We start from the raw sequence: 22,445 nt of genomic DNA on the forward strand, positions 1-22,445 counted from the left end.
GGCAGGAGGCAGGAGGCAGGAGGCAGGAGGCAGGAGGCAGGAGGCAGGAGGCAGGAGGCAGGAGGCAGGAGGCAGGAGGCAGGAGGCAGGAGCAAGGAGGCAGGAGGCAGGAGGCAGGAGGCAGGAGGCAGAGGAGGCAGAGGCTATGGGACAGGGCGGCTCAGCCCAGGGCTTGCACCAGGCCCCTGTGTTAGTGTGAATGGGAGCTAGGGACAGGGGCGATAAAGTGGTCAGTGACTTGCCTCCTGCCTGGTGAGGAAGGAGGAGGGGAGGAGACTTCCCAGTTGGTAACCTGGAGGGAAAGTAACCCCCTTTCTCAGAGTCCCAGAGGGAGGCATGAGAGAAAGCCAGCTGAGCCCTGTGACTGAAACTCTAGGCTGTTGAGCAAAGCCCTGGACATCCATCCACCTGAGAGTAGATGAGAGGGTGGTGAGTCAGGCCATTCTAACACTCACTCACACACACACACACACACACACACACACACACACACACACACACACACGATAGTCCTCAAGACTCAGCCAAAGGTCTTCAGGATGCTTACAGGTTCTGATTGTTCAGGGAGAACCTGACAGTGCTCCTGAGAGAAGGGAGCCAAGACAGGGGCAGGAACTCCTCCCAGGACAACCTTCCAGCAGTCTTGATGGCCTGGAGAGGCTGCCCAAGTTTCCAGAGAGTTAGGACCACCATACGAGCCTGTCTAAGGAGACAGCATAGGCACTATTGCTGCACAGGGCCGTCTGCCTGGAGGAGAGATGAGGAAGTAACACTATGACTTCATTGGTCCAAAATTTGTAACTTCCTGATTCTGAAATCCTAGTCTGCTTGCTCTAGAATTCTATGGTTGTGGGCATCTTGGGAGAAGTGATTTTTAAAGACGTTTACTTATTCATTCATTTATTTTAAGACAGGGCTTGTTATGTAGTTAAGGCTGGCCTTAAACTCATGTTCTTACTTTCCTGCCCGACTGAGTGCTTGGGATATGCTTGGCTGCGTGAGCTGATGTTGAGATTGGTTTGGGGCATATAAAAGGCCTGAAGTCTATGGTTTTGTGAAGAAAAGCTCTGTTCTCTGGGTAGGACTAGTCATTCTTTTATTGAAATAGTGTCTCACTAGGTGGCTGGCTGGCCTGGAACTCACTATGCAGACCAGGCTAGTTATGGACTCACATAGATCTACCTGGCTCTGCTTCTGCTTCCCAAGTGCTGGGACTAAAGGCATGTGTCACACTGTGCCTGGCCGGGCTGGCCACTCCTGTTGACTCTTCAGTCCTGTGCTTGTGACTTGTAGCAGTGCCCTTAACCTTCCTAATGCTGGAACCCTGTAATCCAGTTCCTCATATTGTGGTGACCCCAATGTAAGAAACTATTTTCATTGCTATTTCATAGCTGTTATTTTATTACTGTTAGAAATGATGGTATAATTATTTTTGGAGATAGGGGTTTGTCAGAGGGGTTGTGACTCACAGGTTAAGAACTGATAACCTAGAAGAACAGATCCCTACAGTCTTTGAGTCCTGAGAGAATCCAAGACTTCTAGGCAAGTACTTGAGCTTGTCAAACCCATGGCCTTGACTGTCTCCCTAGCACACAGTTTTATCTCTCAAGCCCTTGCCTGAGGGAGAAGGCTCTGAAGACATGTGGTCCTCTGCCCACCTCCAAAGCTCAGAATCTGTGATTCCCAGCATCTGAGGAGGCCTCAGGTGACTTCCTGTTCCTCTCACTGATGATGTCTGTGAAATGCAGATCGTGGTAAGACCTGGGAAGTCAGTGAGACGCCTCCCCAGGATGACGCACATGGAAGCTCTTTGTAAACTGTAAAGCCCTGTGCCTGCATTTGCCATTGGAGCTGCTTTTGCTACATTGAGGTCATCTTGAGGGAAAGAGGGCCTTAGTGGTGAATCGCTAGCTGTCTAGAAGTCACTCCTGACCCCAGTGGGAGCCTCTAAAATTCCAGTGACAGAGCTCAGAACCTGAGGGAAGGACAGGCTGAGGCCTCAGGAGAAAGCCACCCTTAGCTGTGACAAAAGGGGCAGGACCTGGGAAGACTGGATCACCTGGAGGCACACACGTATAGGAAGGCCTGGACTTCCATGGCCTGGGGCTCACACATCTAGGAAGGCCTGGCCTTCCACGGCCTGGGGCTCATACATATAGGAAGGCCTGGCCTTCTTTGGCCTCCAGTTCTTTCCCAGAAGAGCCAGCAGTCTCCTGTGACAGAAGAGTTGGGTAAACAAGAGGTCCTAGCATTACCAAGCAGAAGATTCTTAATGACCCTAATTATGGCATGATTACTTCTTTGAGGGCTCTGGTTTGCAGACCTCCCCAACTCAGATACTTCCTCCCCCCCACCCCCCATCAGTGAGCAGTGTGATGGATGGAGCCTACTGGGCTTTTTTTTTTTTTTTTTTTTTTAACCTGGAAGGCCTCCTGAGTGCTTTCGTGCTTCTGGCTGCTTGCCAGGTTCTCCCGCTGCCACTGCCTGGAGACTTAGATTTCCTCCGTGCCCTAGGCCTAGTTACTTCACTATTCATTCACCAGAGCTTAAGGCTGTCTCTGAGATCCAGAGAGGCAGAGCTCCTCACTCAAGATAACACAGGAAGATGGTGACAGCTCACTGCTCTCCAAGCAGGTCACCTGATGAAGCCAGGCCATGGGAACCTAGGGCCACCTCAGGCAGACAGCAAGGCTGGTAGGCATTGGTTAACTTCACGTTGCTGCGGTTGGGCTTTTCAAAGCCTCCAGGCATGAGAACTTCCAGAGTTCTTCATGTTCAAGGCTAACCCTGGGAATAGAGAGGCTCTTTCTCCATTCACAGGAAGGTCCTCCCTGAACTGTCACAGCTCTTCTTGCCCCCCATCCCACCTCCTCCCCACCTCTTCAGGGATGAAGAGAAAACTGGTAAGTAAAGAGCGATAGGAACTGCATGCTGAAGACGCCTCTGGAGACTGTCTGAGAGAGTTTCTGCCCCCGTGATCTCAGTAAGCAAGCGAGGTTAGAGATGTGGTCACACAGAAAATGGAGGTGGCCAAGCTTAACCACAGACCACCACCAGCGCTTGGGCCTGGTTGGGGTTGAGCTGTAGTAGATGCAGCCAAGACCGAGGAGATGTTTCCCAGTGTGTCCTTCCTTCCCTGGGGCCTGGCAGCCCATGGAGAAGGCCAGGCCCCACCCCCAGCCCTGGCACCCTTGAGGGTTTACTCTTCCAGTTCCTGGCCTGCGCGTCCCTGATGCCAACCAAAACACAGTGCTCTGCACTGGGAGGCACTGGCTGCTGTCTCCTGTGGCGACAGGGATGTAGACAGGACTAGACTGAGGACTGGCCCACCCTGGGGGCCACTGCAGAGGTAGCATGGATCTGGGGGCTACCAGAAATGTAACCTGAATTGTATTAGCACCTTGATTTCAGATGGACTCTTCTGAGATTATCTGTATACGCTTCATAGACTCTCTCTCTCTCTCTCTCTCTCTCTCTCTCTCTCTCTCTCTCTCTCTGTGTGTGTGTGTGTGTGTGTGTGTGTGTGTGGTTGGTTGGTTGTAAAGCCTAGTTCCCAGACACCTTTCCTCTGCCCTCCTCTCGTGCACTCTCTAGTTTGTATATTCTGTTACTGTGTTACATTTGGGACAGTTAGTGAGTGGGTGTTGCTACATTGTTACTGATCAGAGTGAGGGTTTGCTTGGCCTTCCCGGTTTGACAAGTGGGGTATTCCTGGGTCATACAGAATAGGGTAGCTGCTCTAATATCCTTGTGTTCCACCTGGTTCTCCCTTCCCCTGAGCCCTGGGGCGAGCACTGATCTTTCTGTTGTCTATTTTTTGCCTGTTCTAGAATGTCTCAGAGAGAAGCCTTCTGTCACCCACCACTATACTTCCAAGTTTCCTCTTGTCCTTCTGTGGCGTGCTAGTTCTTTCTTGGAGACAGAGTCTCACTGTGTAGTTCTCCAGGGCTGGGATTGCAGGTCTTTGCCAGCACACCCAGGTTGCTCTTTTCTTTTTAATTGTTAGATAATATTCAATATTCCATTGTGTGATGCACCATGGGTAACCCACTTCTCTCGGGCAGTTTGTAGACATGGTCTCCCTTGGTAGGGCTGTTGTCTGGAAGTTCCATGGGCAGCACTAAGCATAGGACCCAGCAAGCTCTTACCTCGTGGTTCCCAGCATGTCATTAACAAGGACCTTCTCTGTGATGTTGTCACAGGCCCCTTGTGTCCAGGATGCCCACCACACGCCACTAATCCTCATCCCAGGAGCCTGCCATATCGTACATCAGGCAATGACAGCATGATGGACAGTTGTTGTGACTAGCAGTTAAGTTGTCCCTGGCCTGTCTTGCCATTCCCACGGCACATTCATTCAGTGCTTAAAACCTGCTAAGAGTTGGGGGTCACAGTGAATACCTGTGTCCTAATAAAGGGTTTGGATTGCAAACCATAGAAACAATTCAGTCAATCTGAGCAGAAGAGCTTCGTGAAGGAGATAGGACAGTCCACAGAACTGGTGTGTCCCAGAGATCCCAGCCTGGGCAGGAATAGAGGGGCCCAGGTACAGCAAGAACCCAAGACCACTGTCCCTTCTGTAACAGTGATTTTCAGACCTGGGCTAAGAAAAAGGAAACAGTTTTATGGTATAAGATACAAATTGTCTACTTCATTGTTGTTGTTGGGTTTTCATTTGTTTGTTTTTTTTGTTTTTGTTGTTGTTGTTGTTTGTTTGAGACAAGGTCCCACCATGAATCTCTGGCTGGCCTGGAATTTTGAATGTAGATCAGACTATTTGCCTTGGGCTCCTTAGTGCTGGGGTTTAAAAAAATGCATTAAAAATGTCCAGCCTTGGGGCTGGTGAGATGGCTCAGTGGGTAAGAGCACCCAACTGCTCTTCCGAAGGTCTGTAGTTCAAATCCCAGCAACCACATGGTGGCTCACAACCATCTGTAATGAGATCTTGACTCCCTCTTCTAGAGTGTCTGAAGACAGCTATAGCGTACTTACATATAATAAATAAATAAATCTTTTAAAAAAAAAAGAGTTGCCTTGGTCATGGCAACTTTAGAAAAAAAAAATGTCCAGCCTTGTTTTATTTTTGCCTGGAAATTTGTAGACCAGGGTGACCTTGAGCTCAGGTGATCCTCCTGCCCCAGTCTCCTAAGTGGTGTAATTACAGGCATGTGCCACTGTGCCTGGCGCAACCTGCTTTTTGCTTGCTTGCTTGTTTTTTTGAGACAAGGCCTCACTATGTAGCTCTGGCTGTCCTGGAACTTACTATGTAGCCCAGGCTGGCCTCAAACTCAGAGGTCCTCCTGTCTCAGCTTCCCGAGCACTGGGATTAAAGGCTTGCGCCATTATACCTGGCTACAACTTGCCTATTTAAGGAGCACAGTTCAGTGGGTTTTGTGTATTCATAATCACACAGATATTACCATTAATTCTTGAACATTTTCATCACTTCCAGAAGCAGCTTCGGACCCACAGTCAGATGCTCTGTCCCTCTCTCACCCCCGCCCCCCCCCCCAGCCCTGGAGTTCATTAATCTGCTATTTGTCTGTTCGCCTCAGCCAGCCTTATAAATAGAGCCACTTAACAAGTAGTCTTTTTAAACTGGCTTCCTATATTTAGGGTCAAGTCTCAAGATTCATTTCTGTATCAAGCATCCATGTTTTACTCCCTTGTGGGTGTGTGTATGTCCTGTTTTAGGTACCAACATCCTGTTTTTGAGACAGGGTCTCTCACTTGGCCAGAAAATCACCAATTAGACCAATTAGGTTAGACTTACTGGCCATGGAACCACAGGCTTCTGCGTGTCTTCACCCCCCAGAGCTGGGATTGTAAGTGCATACAACACTGACCGGTTCTCTCTCCCCCGCCCCCCCCCCGTGTGTGTGTGTGTGTGTGTGTGTGTATGTGTGTGTGTGTGTAATGTGGTATGTTTGTGATATGGTATGTATGATTGTGTGTGATGTGGTGTGTTTGTGATATGATATGTGTGTGTGTGTTTGCGTGCGCGCACGAGCTCGCGTATGTATGAATGTATGATTCTCGGTGCACCTGTGAGGTCAGAGGAAAATTGGTAGGAGTCAGTTCTCTCCCTTTTACCATGTGAGTTCCGATGGTCAAACTCAGATCCTCAGGCTCAGAGGCAAACACCTTTACCCACTGAGTGATCTCTCTGGCTCATGTGCCCAGCTTTTTTATGTAGGTTCTGGGGATCAAACTCAAGTCCTTGTGCTTATGTGGCAAGCACTTTATCTACTGAGCTATCACTGCCCCCTTGCTTTTTATTGCAGACACGAGCACTTTCCTCTGGCGTTTGGCTACCCCCAGTTCTGTGACACTAAAACAAGGCCAAGAGAGAGATAGAATGGCTTGCAAAGTCACATAGCAAGTCTACTGAGGGAGACCACACAAAGACCCAGGCCCTCACATCTCAGAAAAGAGACTGGACATCACTGTCTGAGGCCTGGTTGGCTCGACAGCTAGTCGTCATAGATGGGAGGAGGAGTGGGGACTTATGTCTGGCACCTTCCAGGAGGTTAGGGTGGGCATGCCTACCCTGGAAGCACTGTCCTGCTGGGACTCCACAGCAGGTACTTTCTCCATGGAGGCGAGGATATTCCCTGTGAGACCAGGAGGCTGTAGAAGTTGAGTCAGGTGCTGAGACAACACAGGACTTTGGGCTGGAGAGAAGCCTCTCTTGTTCCCCAACTGGCAGAAAAGCTCTTGGCAGGGCATTTCTCAGGCACTTGGCTGGTGTGACCAGTCTGAGGAGATGGCTTGAAGAAGAGGGACAGGTGGAAAGAACCTTGCCTGTGAGAGCTGACCCAAGTATCAGCTGCCCAGTTTCTGAGCCACAACTCTGTGAGCAGAACTGGATGCTCCTCTGCCCAGCAAGCTTCTGGAACATTCTCTTCTCACTGCTCGGTGCTGGTCTCTAGGGAGATGGAGGGATAAGGGGATAGTCAGTTGCCACACGGGGGAGGCACACATGTCAGCAGTACACACATAACAGAACGGCCCAAGAGAGACTGGCAGGACCTGTAGGCTAGAATAGGTCCAAGAGACCTCTAACTAAGCCAGGGTTCAGGCTCTCTGGAGACTACCAGGGCTAAGAGGAGTAAACCAGAAGGGACAGAGGGCAGGCTGGGTTGGCAGGGCAGGCCCTGGTCACTGGGCTGGTGAAAGTGCACCCTAGCTTTAGTGGGGTTTTGAGCTCAGGATAGCTGGGATGTTAGGGAGAGGAGACCTGGCTAGGGGGTGGGAAGCATGGCTTGAAGAAGGCCAGAGAAGCAGGCAGTGTGGTAGAGTTGGGTTTGCAGGGCCTGGGAGAATCCCCTTGCAGAAAGGCAGGAGCCACTGGCAGTCATAACCAGAGGCAGAGACAAGGTGGCCTTGGTCACAGGCTTAGGTCACCTGGTTACTGAAACTGGGAGGGGATAAGATGACCCCTGTTGGGGATGCACAGGGGGAGTAGAAGAGATCTTGCAGCCATGGGTAGGATAAACATTTACCTGAAGCCAGGAAGAAGCCTAGCATAGAATCCCAGATCCCAGATCCAGATCCCAGTTCCAGATCCAGGTGGGACACCACCTTCCCTGCTGCCGTTTCAGATGGAGCTCTCATTTCCTTTCTTATGTGGATTGAAGTGAGGTGACTGGGATGCCAGCAGGCAAGGGTCAGGGAGTTCTGGCCATGCTGCTGGTACACCTGTTGGGCTTTGCAAAGAGGTTCCCCTCCTCTGCTCCCAGCCAGCAGTTCATGGAGCCTGCCCCATAATCTCCAAAGCAAAGCCTGTCACCCACTTTTGCATATTCAGAGACTGAAGCCCAGAGAAGAGCCTAGAATGGCCCTGCCATGGAGTAAGTCAACAGCCAGGACTTCTTTCGACACTGTAGTTGCCTCTTCCCTGATGGGAGGCAAGGGCAGATGTGGTAGCTGGGGATTGCATGGCTGAGCTCTGCCTGCCTGGCTGTGGCTTCCATTCCCACCATCTCTTGAACACCGAACACATGGAAGTGTATATGTGGGGCCAGCCTGTGATTTGTATTGGGAGGTGAACTTGGGTAAAAGTCTTTAGGTGGTACAGGTTTTGAAGGCATGAAGGAGTCGTGACGAGCAGCTGGGCTTGGCACTGGGTAGCAGGCCTGGAGTCCCTGGAGAGAGGCCATTAGTGAAGGTACAGCCTCAGTCGCAATCAAAGCCCTGGGATTTGGGGCGTGAGAGAAGGGGCCGTGGAGAAAAGTTGAGGTCTGGTACCATTTAGCGGGATTAGAGTCCAGGAAGAGAGTCTAGGAGAGTTACTGGTGAGGATCCAGCCTCCTTACACTGGCATCCCCAGAACTTCAGAGGAGCTGGGGTCATGGGATTACCACCAAGGGCAACAGCAGTTGTGGAACAGAACTAGGCTGGGCCTGGGAGACAAGCCATGTGTGCTGTGGATGTCAGACTTGGAGAAGTGGCCCTTTAGCGCCCAGAGGAGAGTGATCGATGCCCAGACACTGGGGACGGAGTTATTTACACTGTTGGACTTTGGTTTTGCTTGGGTTTGCCTGTGACTACCCTGATCTTTCCCGCTTGGGTTAATATTCCTGCTGTGGCTTCCTTCAATGATGGAGCATGACCCAGGTGCTGTAAACTGGAATTAGCCCTTTCCTTCCCAAGCAGCTCTCGGTTATCAGAGCAACAGAAGCCCTAAGACACCTTCGCATAGAGACTGGCATCTGAGGAATCAGTCACACACTGTCTCTAGGAAGCAGCCCTGGGTCCTCCTGTCCCTGGCTAAACACCCCTGCCACCCCCATCTCCCTCCATCGTGGGCTTCACTCATACCCCCAGCTTGGGGGCAGCAGAAGCAGCCGAGTGGCAGAGGGAATCTCTACACATGCCCTCCCTCTAGAGAGCCAGACAGGAAGTATTTTGAACTCATATGGCCCCTGTAGCAGCCCACTTGACCTACAGTTCTAGTTAAAGCAACCACGAACTGTTCGTGCAGAGGGGCCAAGTGTGACTCTGTTCAATAAAGCTTTATTTATGGATGCTGGAATTTGACTTTAATAGAATTTTTTATGTGTCACAAGATATTCTTGTTTAAAGTTCATTCCCCCAGTGGTTTAAAAATATAAAAAACATTCTTAGATTTCAAGCTGTACAAAAAAAAAAAAAAAGGTAGGAAACAGGTCAGATTTGGCAAACCAGTGGCTATAGTTGGTTGCCAAGCCGTGGGTTTGAATAAGGTTCCCTGGAGCCAGACTGCCTGGGTATGATTTTTAGCTTTGCTTTGTGACTTTTGTGAGGGCCTGCGTCTTTCTGAACTTGATATTTCTAATATATAAAATGGGGAGGGTGAAGACAATGCACTGGGAATGTAAAAGAGAAAGCAACTTTGGAAAAAAAATAAGTTTAGTATTTATTCCAAGTAAGTACCAAATGTCCGTCGCAAGAGTTACTGTATCTACAAATCTATCCCCAAAGTTTGTATTGAAAGGACATGAAAATACATGACCACTCAAAAACAAGCAAAAACCAGTAATAACCTAGAGTGTCCTACAACCAATGCGTGGTGGGCAGGATGGAAAACAGCCATAGAGTTGAATATTATTTACCTTTATATTTAAAAAGTTAGCTGGGAGTGGTGGTTTGTGCCTGTAATTCCAGCACTTGAGAAACTGGCCAGGAGTCCAAGGCCAGCCTAGGATACTTATTAAGTTCAAGAGCAACCTGGGTTACATGAGGCCTTGTCTCAGAAAAGAAGAAAATGACCTTTGATGCATGCTATGACATGGTTAAACCTTGGAGACATTTTGCTAAATAAAAGCGGCATCATTCAAAAGGCCATGGATTCCAAGATGGACAATCTCTAGAACTGCTAAACCGATAGTGACAGAAAGCGGCGTGGTAGATCCAAACCTGAGGGGTGGATGAGGAGGAATGAGGGTGGCATTGCGGGTGGGCTTCGGGGTCATTGTTGGCATGGCAGAAATGCTGTGGTATTGAGTAGTAGGGTTAGGGGCTAAGCATAGCTTCTCAAATGCAATAAGCATATGCACACTGAACACCACAGTGCGTGCTGTGCCAGGGTGAATTTTACAGATGCAAAGTGGTTTTTGATAAAAAGTGGGACACTGCTTCCTTCCCGCAGACGCTTGGTAGCACAGTGCAAGGGAAGCATGAGTTTGGGCCCCATCATCTCAGGATCTGGTGGGGACTTACAGCTTTGCGTCTTAGAGGCCTCAGAACAGGGCAGGCTCCTCATCCACACACCGGATTCACCATACTGGTGACACCCAAAGAGCTGGGCTGAAGACTGAATGATGCTGGGGTTCCCTGGTCACATCTGACCAGCACCAGCCCTGGGAGGCCGAGTCCTGGGGAGGAGAGTGGGGTCCAGACTGACAAGCTGCATTTGGAAGAGGCAGTTCAACTCTCATGGTGCCTCCCACCGTCCTAGGTCTCTACAGTTCCCGGTATGCTGAATGCCGCCTGGGCCTCGATGTCTTGGGGGTGCTGGAACAGACCCTCAGATGGTGGGCTTACAGGCCTTGGTTTGTTCAACTGTCAGACAGCTTTAGGAGAGGGTGCCTGCCACTTTAGGGGGGGTTGATGCCACTTTAGTGAAGCATGAACAAGTGTGGCACTTCCCAGTGCCAGCCGTGTCTCAATCCCTCGGTGCCTGTTAGTGTTTATGATAATGGATTTTGTAGAATGTTTATTTTGAAAGTGTGCTATTGCCAGGCTCTGTTCCAGTTATGGGGGAGACAGCAGAGCATTAAAAAGACAAAACTCGTTGCCTTCATGGAACTTACAGTAAGGGTGGGCAGACAAACAGAATAAGCAGATACATTATATCTAACAATGCTGCTGAGAGAATAAAGCTGAGACCAGAGAAGGGAGCTTGGGGGTGGGGGGTGGGGGAGGGGCTCCAGGTCTGCAGAAGGCCATCTGGAAAAGTCTAAGGAACCCAGGTACGATGGTGCATGCCATCAACCCCAATGCTCTTGAGGCTGGGGTAGGAATATCAAAAGTCCAGGGCTAGCCTAAGCTAGACGATGAGCTGAGAGACAAGGAAAGAGAGGCCATGAAGGTTTCCAATGAAAGTGAAAACGGAACCATACTAGGTATGAGTGGCAAACGCTGAAGACGTCAGTGTGACCGACGGGGAAGAAGTCAGAGGACGAGTCGCAGGGACACGTCCCAGGGACCTAGGACTTCCAGAAGGGCTTCCAGAGAGGATAACCTCCCTGCTCTAGGTTGGGGTAACTTCTGCAGGACTAACTCCTCACACTTGCCCTGACTCACAACCTGTGCTTTCTCCTCCAGCACCAGCCAGGGGCCTCCATGGGCGCTTAAGGGCCAGGCAGCAGGGCTGCGGGCACGAGCATGGTGAGACACCAGCCCCTGCAATACTACGAGCCCCAACTGTGCCTCTCATGCCTCACAGGCATCTATGGCTGCCGCTGGAAGCGCTACCAACGCTCGCACGATGACACCACGCCGGTGAGCTTCCCTGGGATGGAGTCAGGGGCATCCAAAAGCCCAGTGATGGGCCCGGGAGCCGAGGGGACTCGGGGCTCAACTGTCTCTGTGTTGTTCTGCATGGGCCCATTACCCTTCCAGGGTTCAGTGTCTTCCTCGGAAAAGCTGGGCCATAGTGATTCCTGAGACCCCTGGCCAGGTGGAATGGGTAGGAAGGGGCTTATCTATGTGGATATAGATAGTTATTAACTGTCTTCTGGTAGTGGTGGGGACAGATACTCCAGGGGCCTGAGAAGAAAGGAGTGTGTGTGTGCGCGTGTGTGTGATCTAAGAGGGGTCACCTCAAGAAAAACAGTTCACAGTTCCCACAGGTCTAAAAGGCTAGGTAGGGATGTCAGGAGGGAGAGGGGGTGGGGTCTGGCCATCCTGGAGCCTGGGAGCTGATAGGGCCATCACCTGGGACCAGGGCCCAGTCACCTGAGCTGCCTGCTTGCCAGGGCCGGCAGCAGGTGCTAAGCTGGATAAAGAGGCCTTAGTGCTGGCTTCCCAGCCAGACCGAACTGCACTCCTGTCCCCCGGGCGCTATCAGCCAGTGGATCTGGTTTCTTCTCTGAAGGAACCCAATTCCTCTGTGGTGTTTATCTAAAAGCTTTGCTGCCTGGAGAACAGCTTTTCTCCTCCCTCCTGCTTGTCTGAACAAAGAAGCTAGCCTCTGAATTCACCAGCCCCGAGCAGGCCGTAGGATCAAGGATATAGCCGCTGAGCTGAGGTAGGAGGAGGCTCAGCCAGGCATGGGGAGGGCAAGGTACTGGCCTACCTGCTTCTCTCCTCCTGACGGAGGGAGTGCAAGACAGGAGGCAGGAGTCCAGGCTATGACCCCCGTGAGAAGCATGGACGATCAGAGTGAATCCAGAGCAGATTCCTCACGGTGGCCCCGCTCCCAGCACAGAGGAGGAAACACGGCTAAACAAAGCAAGGCTGAGGAAGAGGAAGGGACATGGCCAAGGCCACCGTAGCCACAGCATGGGCTGGCATCCTGGGCACTATGTGTTGTGACCATTCTCTCTTGGGTAGGCAGGATTTGTCTGCCAGGGAGAGACACAGACGAGAGCTGACAGACGAAGGGTCTCAGGTGCCTCTTGCAGTAGTAGTCAGTGGCTGTAAGCTGTGCACATGAGAGGGAGAGGTAGTAACATACCCTCTCATGGGCCAACATGTGAGACAGGGTTGTTGAGTGATCAGCATGGTACCACCTCTGAGAAGACATTAAAAGTCATTCCAGGTGCTGAGCCTCAGCTGCTACATCACTGAGTGGGAAGCGGTCAGATCAGTGATTTCAGCATCTTGGGTCATCTGCTTTGTTCCATAACAGTCCACCCCCCACCCCCACCCCACAGACCTGGGCCAGGCAGCAGGCTTCCCTCTGGCTGGCACCCTGTCTGCTCTGTGGATCAGTGCTGTGCTGACAGGCTCCGCTCCTGTTGCATGGAGAAGCAGAAGCCAGGGACTAGGGAAAAATCATCCAATGGTAACAAGCAGAACTGGGGATGGAAAGCAGTTGAGGGGTGACCAAGCTCCTAATAGAAAGTCCACCAGCCAGGCAGCCTTCCCAGGCCATGAGTCAGGAGGGAGAAGGAGGAAAAAGGGACTTTGACTGTGAGGAGCTGAGGGGTGGAGAAGGTGTGCCCAGGCAGTGACCAGGAGCCTCGGTGATTCAGGCTGTGGGGACACCAGAGTCTGGGGTGCTGGGTATGGAACTGAGGCTGAAGAAGTGGCAGAGACTTCAGTCTGTTCTGTCTCTGCAGATGGCTGGGCTCACCTCAGGGGACCCCAAAGTCAGCTGATGTTGAGCCTCTGAGGCTCATAGCCTGCTTCTTCTCCTATTCGAGCGAATGTTCTTTCTCTCCGTTCTCCGCTCTCCCGATCCCCTCCTGCCACAGCAGTGGTGACGAGGCTCTGCTGAGTGCCCTTACCAGGCATAGTCAAGGGCACAGAGGTCTGTGGACTCAGACAGCTGGCGCAGGTTAGGCATGGGGTTCAGTTGGTAGGGTGCTTGCCCTGGGTTTGCTTCCCAACATCGGATAAGCCAGGCATAGGGGAACACAGCTGTGTGTGCGATCCTACTACTTGGGAGTAGAAGGGGGAGGATCAGAAGTTCAAAGTCACCCTCAGTCACTTAGAGGGTACCAACTAGCCTGAGTTATTCGAGGCCTGGCCTCAAAACAAACCAAAAGCAGCCTGTGAGGAACGGGGACTACTGGGGCTACAGGTACAATCTGCAGGGCAAGTAGAGGCTATCGCTAACTCAGGAATAGGGCAGAGAGGCCTCTGCAAGGGTCCCCCCCACTCCATATCTCACCTGTGCAATGGGAGGCATTGCATGGATGAGCCGTGCCCCTTTCATCCTGGAGCTAGGAGTTAAGGCAGATAGTCATGGCAAGAGATAACATTATTGAGCACCCACTGTATGCAGGGAGCAAATTATTTACAAACAATGCCTGGTTAATTGTTCCAACAACCCCTGCTGTCCACCTTTAACTGTACACCCATTTCACAGACGGAGATGTTCAGATGCAAAGCAGCTGTGCAGGAGGTCAGGACAGGTCTGCAGCCACAGTTGCTGGGGGGCTGGAGGCTGCAGCAAGATGGCTTACATTGGTGCATGAATAACTAATAGGAGCTCAAGGAGAATGGGGCCAGGAGCAGAGTCAGGAAGTTGTGACTGAGGAGCGGGGTCTGGGGCGAGGCAGGGTTGTCCTCTGATGCCAGGCAGGGATCCCCAATGACAGTCTCAGTCAGGCCAGGATGGCTTCCAAGCAGGCCCTGGGGATGAGCAAGATCACAGAGCTTGGAAAAGGACTCTTCCATGTAGGCCACGCTCCGCCCACCCACGGCGGCCCTCGGTACCATTCCGAGCTTTTGTTCACAGGGCACAGCATATGGAAGCAGGAAGCTGGAAGCTCGGAGATGGACTGGCTTCTCCTGCCCCTGGCTGAGGGTGTGGAGCAGCAAGGCTGAGGGAGTCTCACCCGACAGCAAGGAAGGGAAGCAGAGCTTTTTATAACTGGGGATAATTAATTGGCTGTTGTTTTTGAGTCATTACTTTAATACTGCCAATTAAGGACTCAGTGACACAGTACTGTTCTGGTTGTCCCTAGCCCTCCTACCTCTGGCAACACCGCCACCCCCACCCCCCCACAAGTCCCTAGGTCCCCTGAAGGCAGCAGTGTCAAAACCAACTTCCATACTGAGAGGGATTTAGGTCAGAGGCCTGGAGGAACTTCCCAGCCAGACACCAACAAGCCGAGTATGTTAATCAGCTGTCTTGCACGCCTGTACTATACTTGCTTTTAAAAGCTTGTTATGACCTTAATTGATCCTCCTAGCTTGTAAATGGGGCTCCAAGAAGAGTGATTGATTCATACTGAGGGGCCATTGGCACAGTGTGTGCGCCCCTCACCCCTGTCCCAATCACGTTTCCAGCCTGTGTCTTCTCCCCTTCCACCCTCCAGTGTGCCAGGCACTTGTGTATTCAATCAACAAACCTATTCTGGTACATGCTCACGGATCACAGTTGTGTCTGACCTGGTTCTCTCCTCCCTTGAAAGAGAGCCCAGGCTGGGAAAGGTCAGGGGACAGATATGAATAGACACCCAGGGAAATCAAAGCCAGGCCCAGGGAATGCTGGGTGAGAGTGGGTAGTAAGTGTATGGAGCAGGGTGCCTGTTGCTACTGACTTGTATCTGGGAGCTAAAAATCATTGCACCTCATCTGGGGAAGAAAAAATAGGTTACCTGGGAGGCCTGAGCCTGCAGCTATACTGAGCAGCCTAGGCCTTAGCCTTGGGCCAAGCTGTGCAAAGGCCCCCGATGTTAAATTATGCAGAGTACCCCAACAGCTCTTGAAAGGGAAGCCAGACAGCCAGAAGAGTTTGGGGAGGTGACATGTGTACACGCATGTGTGCTCATACACACATGCACATGTGCAAAGGTGTGGGTCAGGGGAGGGATGTCACAGACACCCAGAAGGTCCAATCATAGGCTGACCCGGGCAGAGCCCTGGAAAGAGTCCCTCTCACGCCAAAGTCTGGGAAGCTGGAGGCCACTCTAGAGATGGCAGACTGTGCTGTAAGGGCATGAGAGAGGCTTTGGGATGGACAGACAAGTCTGTGTCCTCAGCCCCAGGGGCCTCCCTCCTGGGGTGGATGAGTGCTTCTCTTGCCATGAGTGTCTGCTGCCTCTCTCCCTCCCCTCCCTTCCACACAAGCCAGTTGGCTTCTCCGTATCCTGGGCACCTCATCCTCTCACCACAGAGGTATGGCTCCCATTGTCCAACCCCCGCCTCTCTCTCTTCACCTAACTCAGGTCTTCCCACCAAACGAGGCATCACTCTCCTTCCTCGTCCTGTGGCTCTCACAACCACAACCCTTTTGTCCCAGTGCTAGCCTTAAGGACCGGGATTTTCTGGGCCTCCCAGTGGACTCAAGGCCTGGCTCAGGCTTGACAAGGTGTGTTAAGAGGAATGCAGGACGGACAATGGCGTGGAGAGTGGACAGTGACTGAGGAAGTTGCCTGGGGGTGTGTCTGGCTGGCATCTTGCTGACCACTGCTGGGTGGGACCTCTAAACTCTTGAGTGTTGGGGTCTAGAGAAGGAAGATGAACCTATGTGATAAAGGGCCTGCTGTATTCCGGTCCTGCCTCTCAGGGTTCTGGCTGTGGTTAGCAAGAGAGGATGCTGACTCAACCCTCGGGTCTTCCCAGGCCACCCTTGAAGCTGAGATTGGCTTGTTCTACAGGTGGACAAGAAGGGGGATTTCCCGGCTTCCTGTCCTGGCAGCCTGTGGTTTGAGTCTTGGATGGGTTTTTGTAGGGGAAGAAAGACCGCAGGGTTGGCTTGGTGATGAAGCCCCTTAAAGCAGATTCCAGGATATGGTTAGACTCAGCTACACACAAACGGGCAGTGCTGGCCAGACCTCTGTATCTCTAACTCTGCTTTTGATACTGCCCAGGCTCTCAGGCAAGCTCCAGGCCTCTCAGCCTCAGCTTGCTTGCTGGTTAAATGGGGTATTAGGTGGCAGGTACCCATGCGCCTCCTGTTCATGTAAGAAGAGACCCTGCTCCAACCTTGAAAAAAAAAGTGTCCCCTTCCTACAGACGTCCCACAATGGCATGCACCTTTCAGTGGCTCCAGGGACAGACCCTGGAGGGTTAGGAATGGTCCCCTATATTTCATTTATTTCCACAGTAGTGTGGAGTGAGGAAGAGACCAGGAGAGGACCTCCTGATATCTTTCATCTCCTCTGGGAACAGAACTGGCAGCGCCTGGGCCTGAGTAGGTAGAGGCTGGACCACCCCTTAGGGACAGTATGTGAAGTGTCCCAGCACGGCCTGAGGGGTGCTCAGTGGGTCATCCCCAGGGTCGTCCAGCTCGGCTGTGCCTGAAGGGTGGCTGAGAAAAGAGGAGTTTCGAGTTGGGCCTGATCCCTTCCTCCCACCTAATGAGCTGCTCTGCGGGTGCCCTGGCAGAAGCGAAGACAGACAGAGGCCTAATTGCCCAGCCTTCTGTAGCCTGGAGAAATAAATCCAGCCGCTTAGGCTGCCAGGAACTGGCTGGCTGTGGGATTCTAATAATCCCCTCCCAACTCGACCTAATGCTACCATCTATCTCAGCCCTGCCCGGCTGCCCCTCCCCCAAATCTCCTGGGCCAGAGCCAGCGTAATCCTGCCAGGGCATGCCCATCTCTGCCTCCCAGGAACTCCTGCCCCCTTCCCAGCCTCCACTCTCCCTCCACTCCTTCATTTGGAGTTGAGCATGGGACAGGAATTGAGCATGGACCAGTGAGTTGAGCATGGGACAGGAGTGTCACTGGATGCTGAGATGCGCATGGCTCTAGGACTCCCAAGCAGAGCTGAAGCACACGAGGCACTGGGGCAGCTAAGCCGAAAGAAAGTCTGTTCAAGGCAGAGTCACACACCGGAAAGGATTTCAGATAGATTGAAATGTACTTTGCCTATTCTCAAATGTTTCTTCTGTTTAGAAAGCATGGAGAAATTTGTTGAAGAAGTCAGATAGAATGGAAAGTTGCCCAGGGCGTTGTGCTCTGGGCAGGCTCTGGAGACCCTCTTGGGCGGGGTACTGCTGTGCAGAAGGATGGGCGGGACTCAGAGCTGAAGGTGAGGCTGTGCATTCCCTGCTGTAACAACGACTTAAGTGTAGTGTCTGTGCTCAGCCGCTTTCCTCAAGCACAGAGGCGGCTCTGAAGAAAGTTAAAGGGGGTAGACCTGACGACGGGAAAGTTTAAATTGGGGGTCTGAGGCGTAGCTCTGTAGGCAGAGTGCTTGCCTGGCATGTGATGTGTCAGTCTAATGAACTTGATGTTCAGACTTCTAACACCATGGAGTCCCAGCACGTGGGAGGTAGAGTCAGGCGGACCACGGGTTCAGAATCAGCTTAAAAAGATGAGAGGAGGTGGATGAGATACCAGCCAGGTACAGGCACTTGTCATCCGAGCCTGGCAACCTTGAATCCGAGGAGAAAGCCACTGACAAAATTATCCTCTGACTTCCATGAATGTATCATGGCAGCTTCATGCGTGTGTGTGTGTGTGTGTGTGTGTGTGTGTGCATGTGTGTTGGTTTTTTTTTTGAGATGGGATTTCTCTGTATAGCCTACGCTGTTCTAGAACTCAGAGATCCACCTGCCTCGACCTCCCAAGTGCTGGGATTAAAGGCGTGTGCCACCACTGCACAGCAATATTTTTTTAAATAAAAATAATAATTTTAAAAGGCCATTAAGAGGAGACACCACTTCCCTGAACAAGACCTGACTACTCCATGCCTGCACCCTCTGCTCCTTCCTGCCAAGATGGAGGCTCCCCAGCCCTCCTCACAGCAAGCCTTTTCCTTCTAGCCTTCCTTCCTCCTCCAGGAAGCCTTCTATGTCCCTCTCCCATAGCAGATAGTAAACCCACTGTCCTCTGTGCTTTTAGGCAGTTCTTGCTCTCATGCATTCCCAGGACTGGAGTGTCCCACCTGCTCCCTGCTCACTGCTGCGGGGTCTCCACGGCTCTGAGAGGAGTGACAGGAAGAGAGAGAGCCGTGGCGAGGGTGGGGCTTGGTGTGGGGTGTGAGGTGTGAGGTGGGGAGCTTTGCAGAGTGGATGTCCGTGCGTCCCAACCCCATGTGCTGTCTTCTCTGTGTTCTGCAGTCCCTTGCTGGAGTCCTAGTCCCGTGGCCCTGCTTCTGGGCCACCTTTATCTTGGTTCTTAGTTTTCTCCACTTCTTTAGTGGATGGGGTGAGATGGTGAAATCTGAAATGCTTTTCACCTGTTTCTTCTGTGGCCAGACAAGGATAATCTGTGGCCCTTGTTTCCTTAAGACAGTTGAGGACCACAGAGGACCCAGGCCTGGTGGCCAGTTCTGGCTGACCAGTGGTATTTGTTCTTTGTGACCTTAGGCCCTGCCACTCTCCCTGTCTGAGCCTCAGTTTCCTGAGATGACCCCCACCTGCTCTGCGGAACTGTGGGAGAAGGAGGTAGAGAGCCGAATCCCCAATGCTATGAAGAGTCCCTCCAGACCTCTGTCCCCCAACATAAGGGCTGCAGCCTGTGTGTGAGGCAGGGACTGAACCATGGCCTTCCAGGCTCTTGTCATGGTCCGCCTCCAGCCCTTCCGCCTGCCGAGCCAGGCCTCATCTCTTTGTCTGGCTGCCTATGGGTGCCCACCCTGGGCCAGGTGCAGGCGATGGGCTTGCTGTCCTCAGCAGCTAGAGGCAGGCTCGGTGTCGAGCTCGGGAGGGCGAAGACTTCATCGCTGTCTTCACATAATTAAAGGGCTGTCAGACGCGCATGGTAATTATAGGAACCATGGTGGAGCTGGAGACTTAGAGCTTACATGTGTAATCGCTGGGGCCTGGCAGCTTTCCTGTGAGCTGGTGGTGATGTCATCTCTATGACAAGGGAGGAAGCTGAGGGTTGAGGTGCTGAATGCCTGGCCCACAGCCTCACAGCCACCCTCACACCACACAGCCGGTGGGTAGAAAGGCTGGAATTAAAGCCCAGCAGTGATTTCTCATGCTCTCTCACTCACTTGCTTTTTCTCTTGCCATTTGACCCCAGTATTGTTTGACCCCTTTGGCTGGATTAGTCACATGGTGTCCATCTAAGTGGAGGTTTAAGTTCCACTGGAGGGAGGTAGGAAGGCAGGAGGGAAAGGGCCTAAGAGAACAGTTCTCCTGGCTGGCCAGCACCACACTGCAAGAGAGCTCTCAGTGTCCTGTGTGACACACCATACCTGCCCTTATTCTAAGAGCAGGAAGCTGGCGTTCAAAGAGGTTGGATGTCTCCAAAGGTATCCCAGGGCTCCAACCCAGCATGGCTGAGCCCAGCTGCTGGTCAGGCTGAGGGTCTAAGACAGAAGAGCTTTGGGGGCTCTCCCTGGGGCTGCCTGAGCTGAAGTAGGTTGGCCTCCTACCCTGCCCTGGTCTGGGGGGGGTGGGTGCAGAATACAGGAAACAAGAGCTGAGTGAGACATCTCAGGCTCTAGTGCCTATGAATCTGAGCCTTCCATGGTACCAGTGTAGGGCTCACAGCTCCTGTCAAGCACCGTGAGATCGTAGAGTTCAGCAAGGATGGGCAGCTGCATGCATCCTGGTGGCAGTAGGGGTGCCGAGTGGAAGTCAGCAGTAGCCGAGTAGCCCCATCTCATCCGGTGCCCATACTTGCTGTGTCCTGTTGGGCTTGGGGACTATCAGAGCTCAGCTGCTAAGGAGTTCTGTGAGCAAGGTCTCGGTGTGAGAGTGCTCTGGTGTGGGAGTGGGGCTCAGGCAAGGAGGTGCTCATCAGCAGGAGGGACCATGGCCTTTGGTGAAATTAGCTCCCTGTGGCCCTGACTGCCACAAAGCGTCTCAGCTCCTGGAAGGCCGGGGCAAGATTGGGAGGAGATGAGACAGGGCTGAGGGGCTGGAGCCTTAGGGATCCTCTGTCAGTTATCCACCATCAGCCTCCATCCCACAGAGCAGGGATAGGAGATACTGCCTGACCAGGCCAAGGCTCTCTCCCAACCCAGATGCCTCCATCCCCAACCTCCCCGCTACCTGCCACTGTGTGATCATCTGTGATCGTCTGAGCTGCCACTCAACAAAGGGGCCTCCCTCAGTGCAGCCCCCAGCTTCCCCGGGCTCAGAAGGAAACATGGTTTCTTTCCTTCAGTGGGCCCCTGGGCCTGGGGCTAATCTGCTACCCCCAGAGTAGTCTGCTGGTCTGAACCCAGCCTCCTCCATTCTCAGTCTGGACTCCATCCTTTCCTGGCTCCTCACACCGTAATAGAGTGTCACCTTGTGTCCCTGGGGACCCAGGTCCCACTTCTCTCCACCACTCCCCAATAAGTGCACAACCTAGTCTGTGAGCCTTCCTTTATCTTACACTACTGTGGGCCACTGGAAGCAGCTTAGCTGACTCGACAGCACCCTTCCAAGGTAGAGCTTAGTGTTCCCATCCTATAGGTGAGAGGGAATCCAGGCTCCGTGGGCAAACCCCACCAGCCTAAACTGCAGAGCTGGAGATCAGACACCCTCCCTATCTCTGCAGCTGCGTGCAGTCGGAGGGCAGGTTGCTGGGTGCTAAGAGCCAGCACAGGCTGTTCAGAGGTAGAAGGCTGTTGGTCGCTACAGGGACACTAAGGTGTCCCCGAGAGGAGCCAGAGGTTAGTCCTGGAGGCACAGCCTGCAGAAATGGAAGGGTGGACAAAGCCTTCTCTGGTGTTGCCATACGGAGTCCCAGGGGTGTAGGACAGGTTCAGGGGGAGCATCTCAGATCTCTGGGTTCACAGTTCTCCCCTACTTGGTGACCCCTCTGGCCTCCACTTGCCTATGGTGGACCCTTGACTGCTCTCTGCCAGAGGGCTGTCATGGTAAACTACACTGCGTGGTAACTGCCTCGAATGCTAGGGCTCAGTAGCAGCTCCCCCGGAGGGGGTGCGATGGTCCTTCTCTTTCTGAACATCACTTGCCGCGGCACGTTCCTATAAATGTGGAGAGCCAGAGGGCCAGGGCCTCAGGGTCCACTGCTGTGGCCTCCGAGGTTGGTGAGGCAGCGAGCCCTCTACACATGGCAGGAGCCTAGCCAACCCCACTCACTAATGGGCAGAACATGCCCCGGCCTTTCTCCTTGGTAATTCTCCCTGACAAAGTCCATTAGTGCCCCTGGGAACCTCGTTATCAGTGGAACCGCTTCCTCTCCCTCTCCTCGCCTTCCTTCCCCGTCCTCTCTCTCCTAATCCCTGCTTTTCAGTTTCTTCCTCATTGTTCTTGGTACAACCGTGTGCCTCTGTCTTTCCCCAGTCAGTGGCTGCCTGTGGCTTAGTGACCTCCAGCTTCCAAAGGACCTTAATCACTAGGTTTCCCCGGCCACTAGCTTCTGAAAATGAGGTTCCTACTTCCTGGTTTCCGAGGTCATGCCCCTCCCACTATGCCCAGGCGCCTTGCCTAACAATAATCGGCTCTAACCTTGCCAGCTCTCAGCTGCCAAGAGCCTGCGAGCCCTCATAGGTTCCTTGCCCTGCCTCAGCACCCCGTAAGGATATGGCCAAGTGACCCCAGGACCCTGCCCAATGCTCTCCTGGCCTCTTATCAGTAATGCCCTGGAGGTTGGGTCACACCTGTGGCAGATGCCCTGCCTCTCCACACCCAGGCTGTTTGCCTAAGACAGACCTCAGTAGGTTCAGGCTCCCCCTCACCAGAACCTCCTCTGCCCCGGTGGCCAGTCCCCACAGGAAGACAAGTGTCCTGCCTTGATCTTAGCCAGGGCTCTCTCTCTCCTAGTCTGGGGCTATGCTGGCTCATGCCCAGATTGGACAGACACAGGCAGACTTTTCCCTGAGATGCTATCCCATCCCTGAGCTGCAGCAGACCAGGCTATCCTACCCCTGAGCCTGCAGTGGACCAGGCTACCCCACCCCTGAGCCTGCAGTGGACCAGGCTA

The 22,445-nt window shown here is 52.7% G+C and overlaps 1 protein-coding gene across 2 annotated transcripts in view; it reads left to right on the top strand.

The window, feature by feature from the left end:
• Window positions 1–22,445, top strand: part of Gdpd5 (glycerophosphodiester phosphodiesterase domain containing 5) — a 79,308-nt gene that overhangs the window by 31,335 nt on the left and 25,528 nt on the right. For both annotated transcript variants that reach the window (XM_021167108.2, XM_029480154.1), the window contains exon 4: window positions 11,311–11,487. In XM_021167108.2, coding sequence (XP_021022767.1) covers window positions 11,371–11,487 — 117 coding nt within the window. In that variant the 5' untranslated portion in view covers window positions 11,311–11,370. The remainder of the gene's footprint in view (window positions 1–11,310; window positions 11,488–22,445) is intronic.

This window comes from Mus caroli, chromosome 7 (assembly GCF_900094665.2).
Source record: "Mus caroli chromosome 7, CAROLI_EIJ_v1.1, whole genome shotgun sequence".
In the NCBI taxonomy this organism is placed as follows: Eukaryota; Metazoa; Chordata; class Mammalia; order Rodentia; family Muridae; genus Mus; species Mus caroli.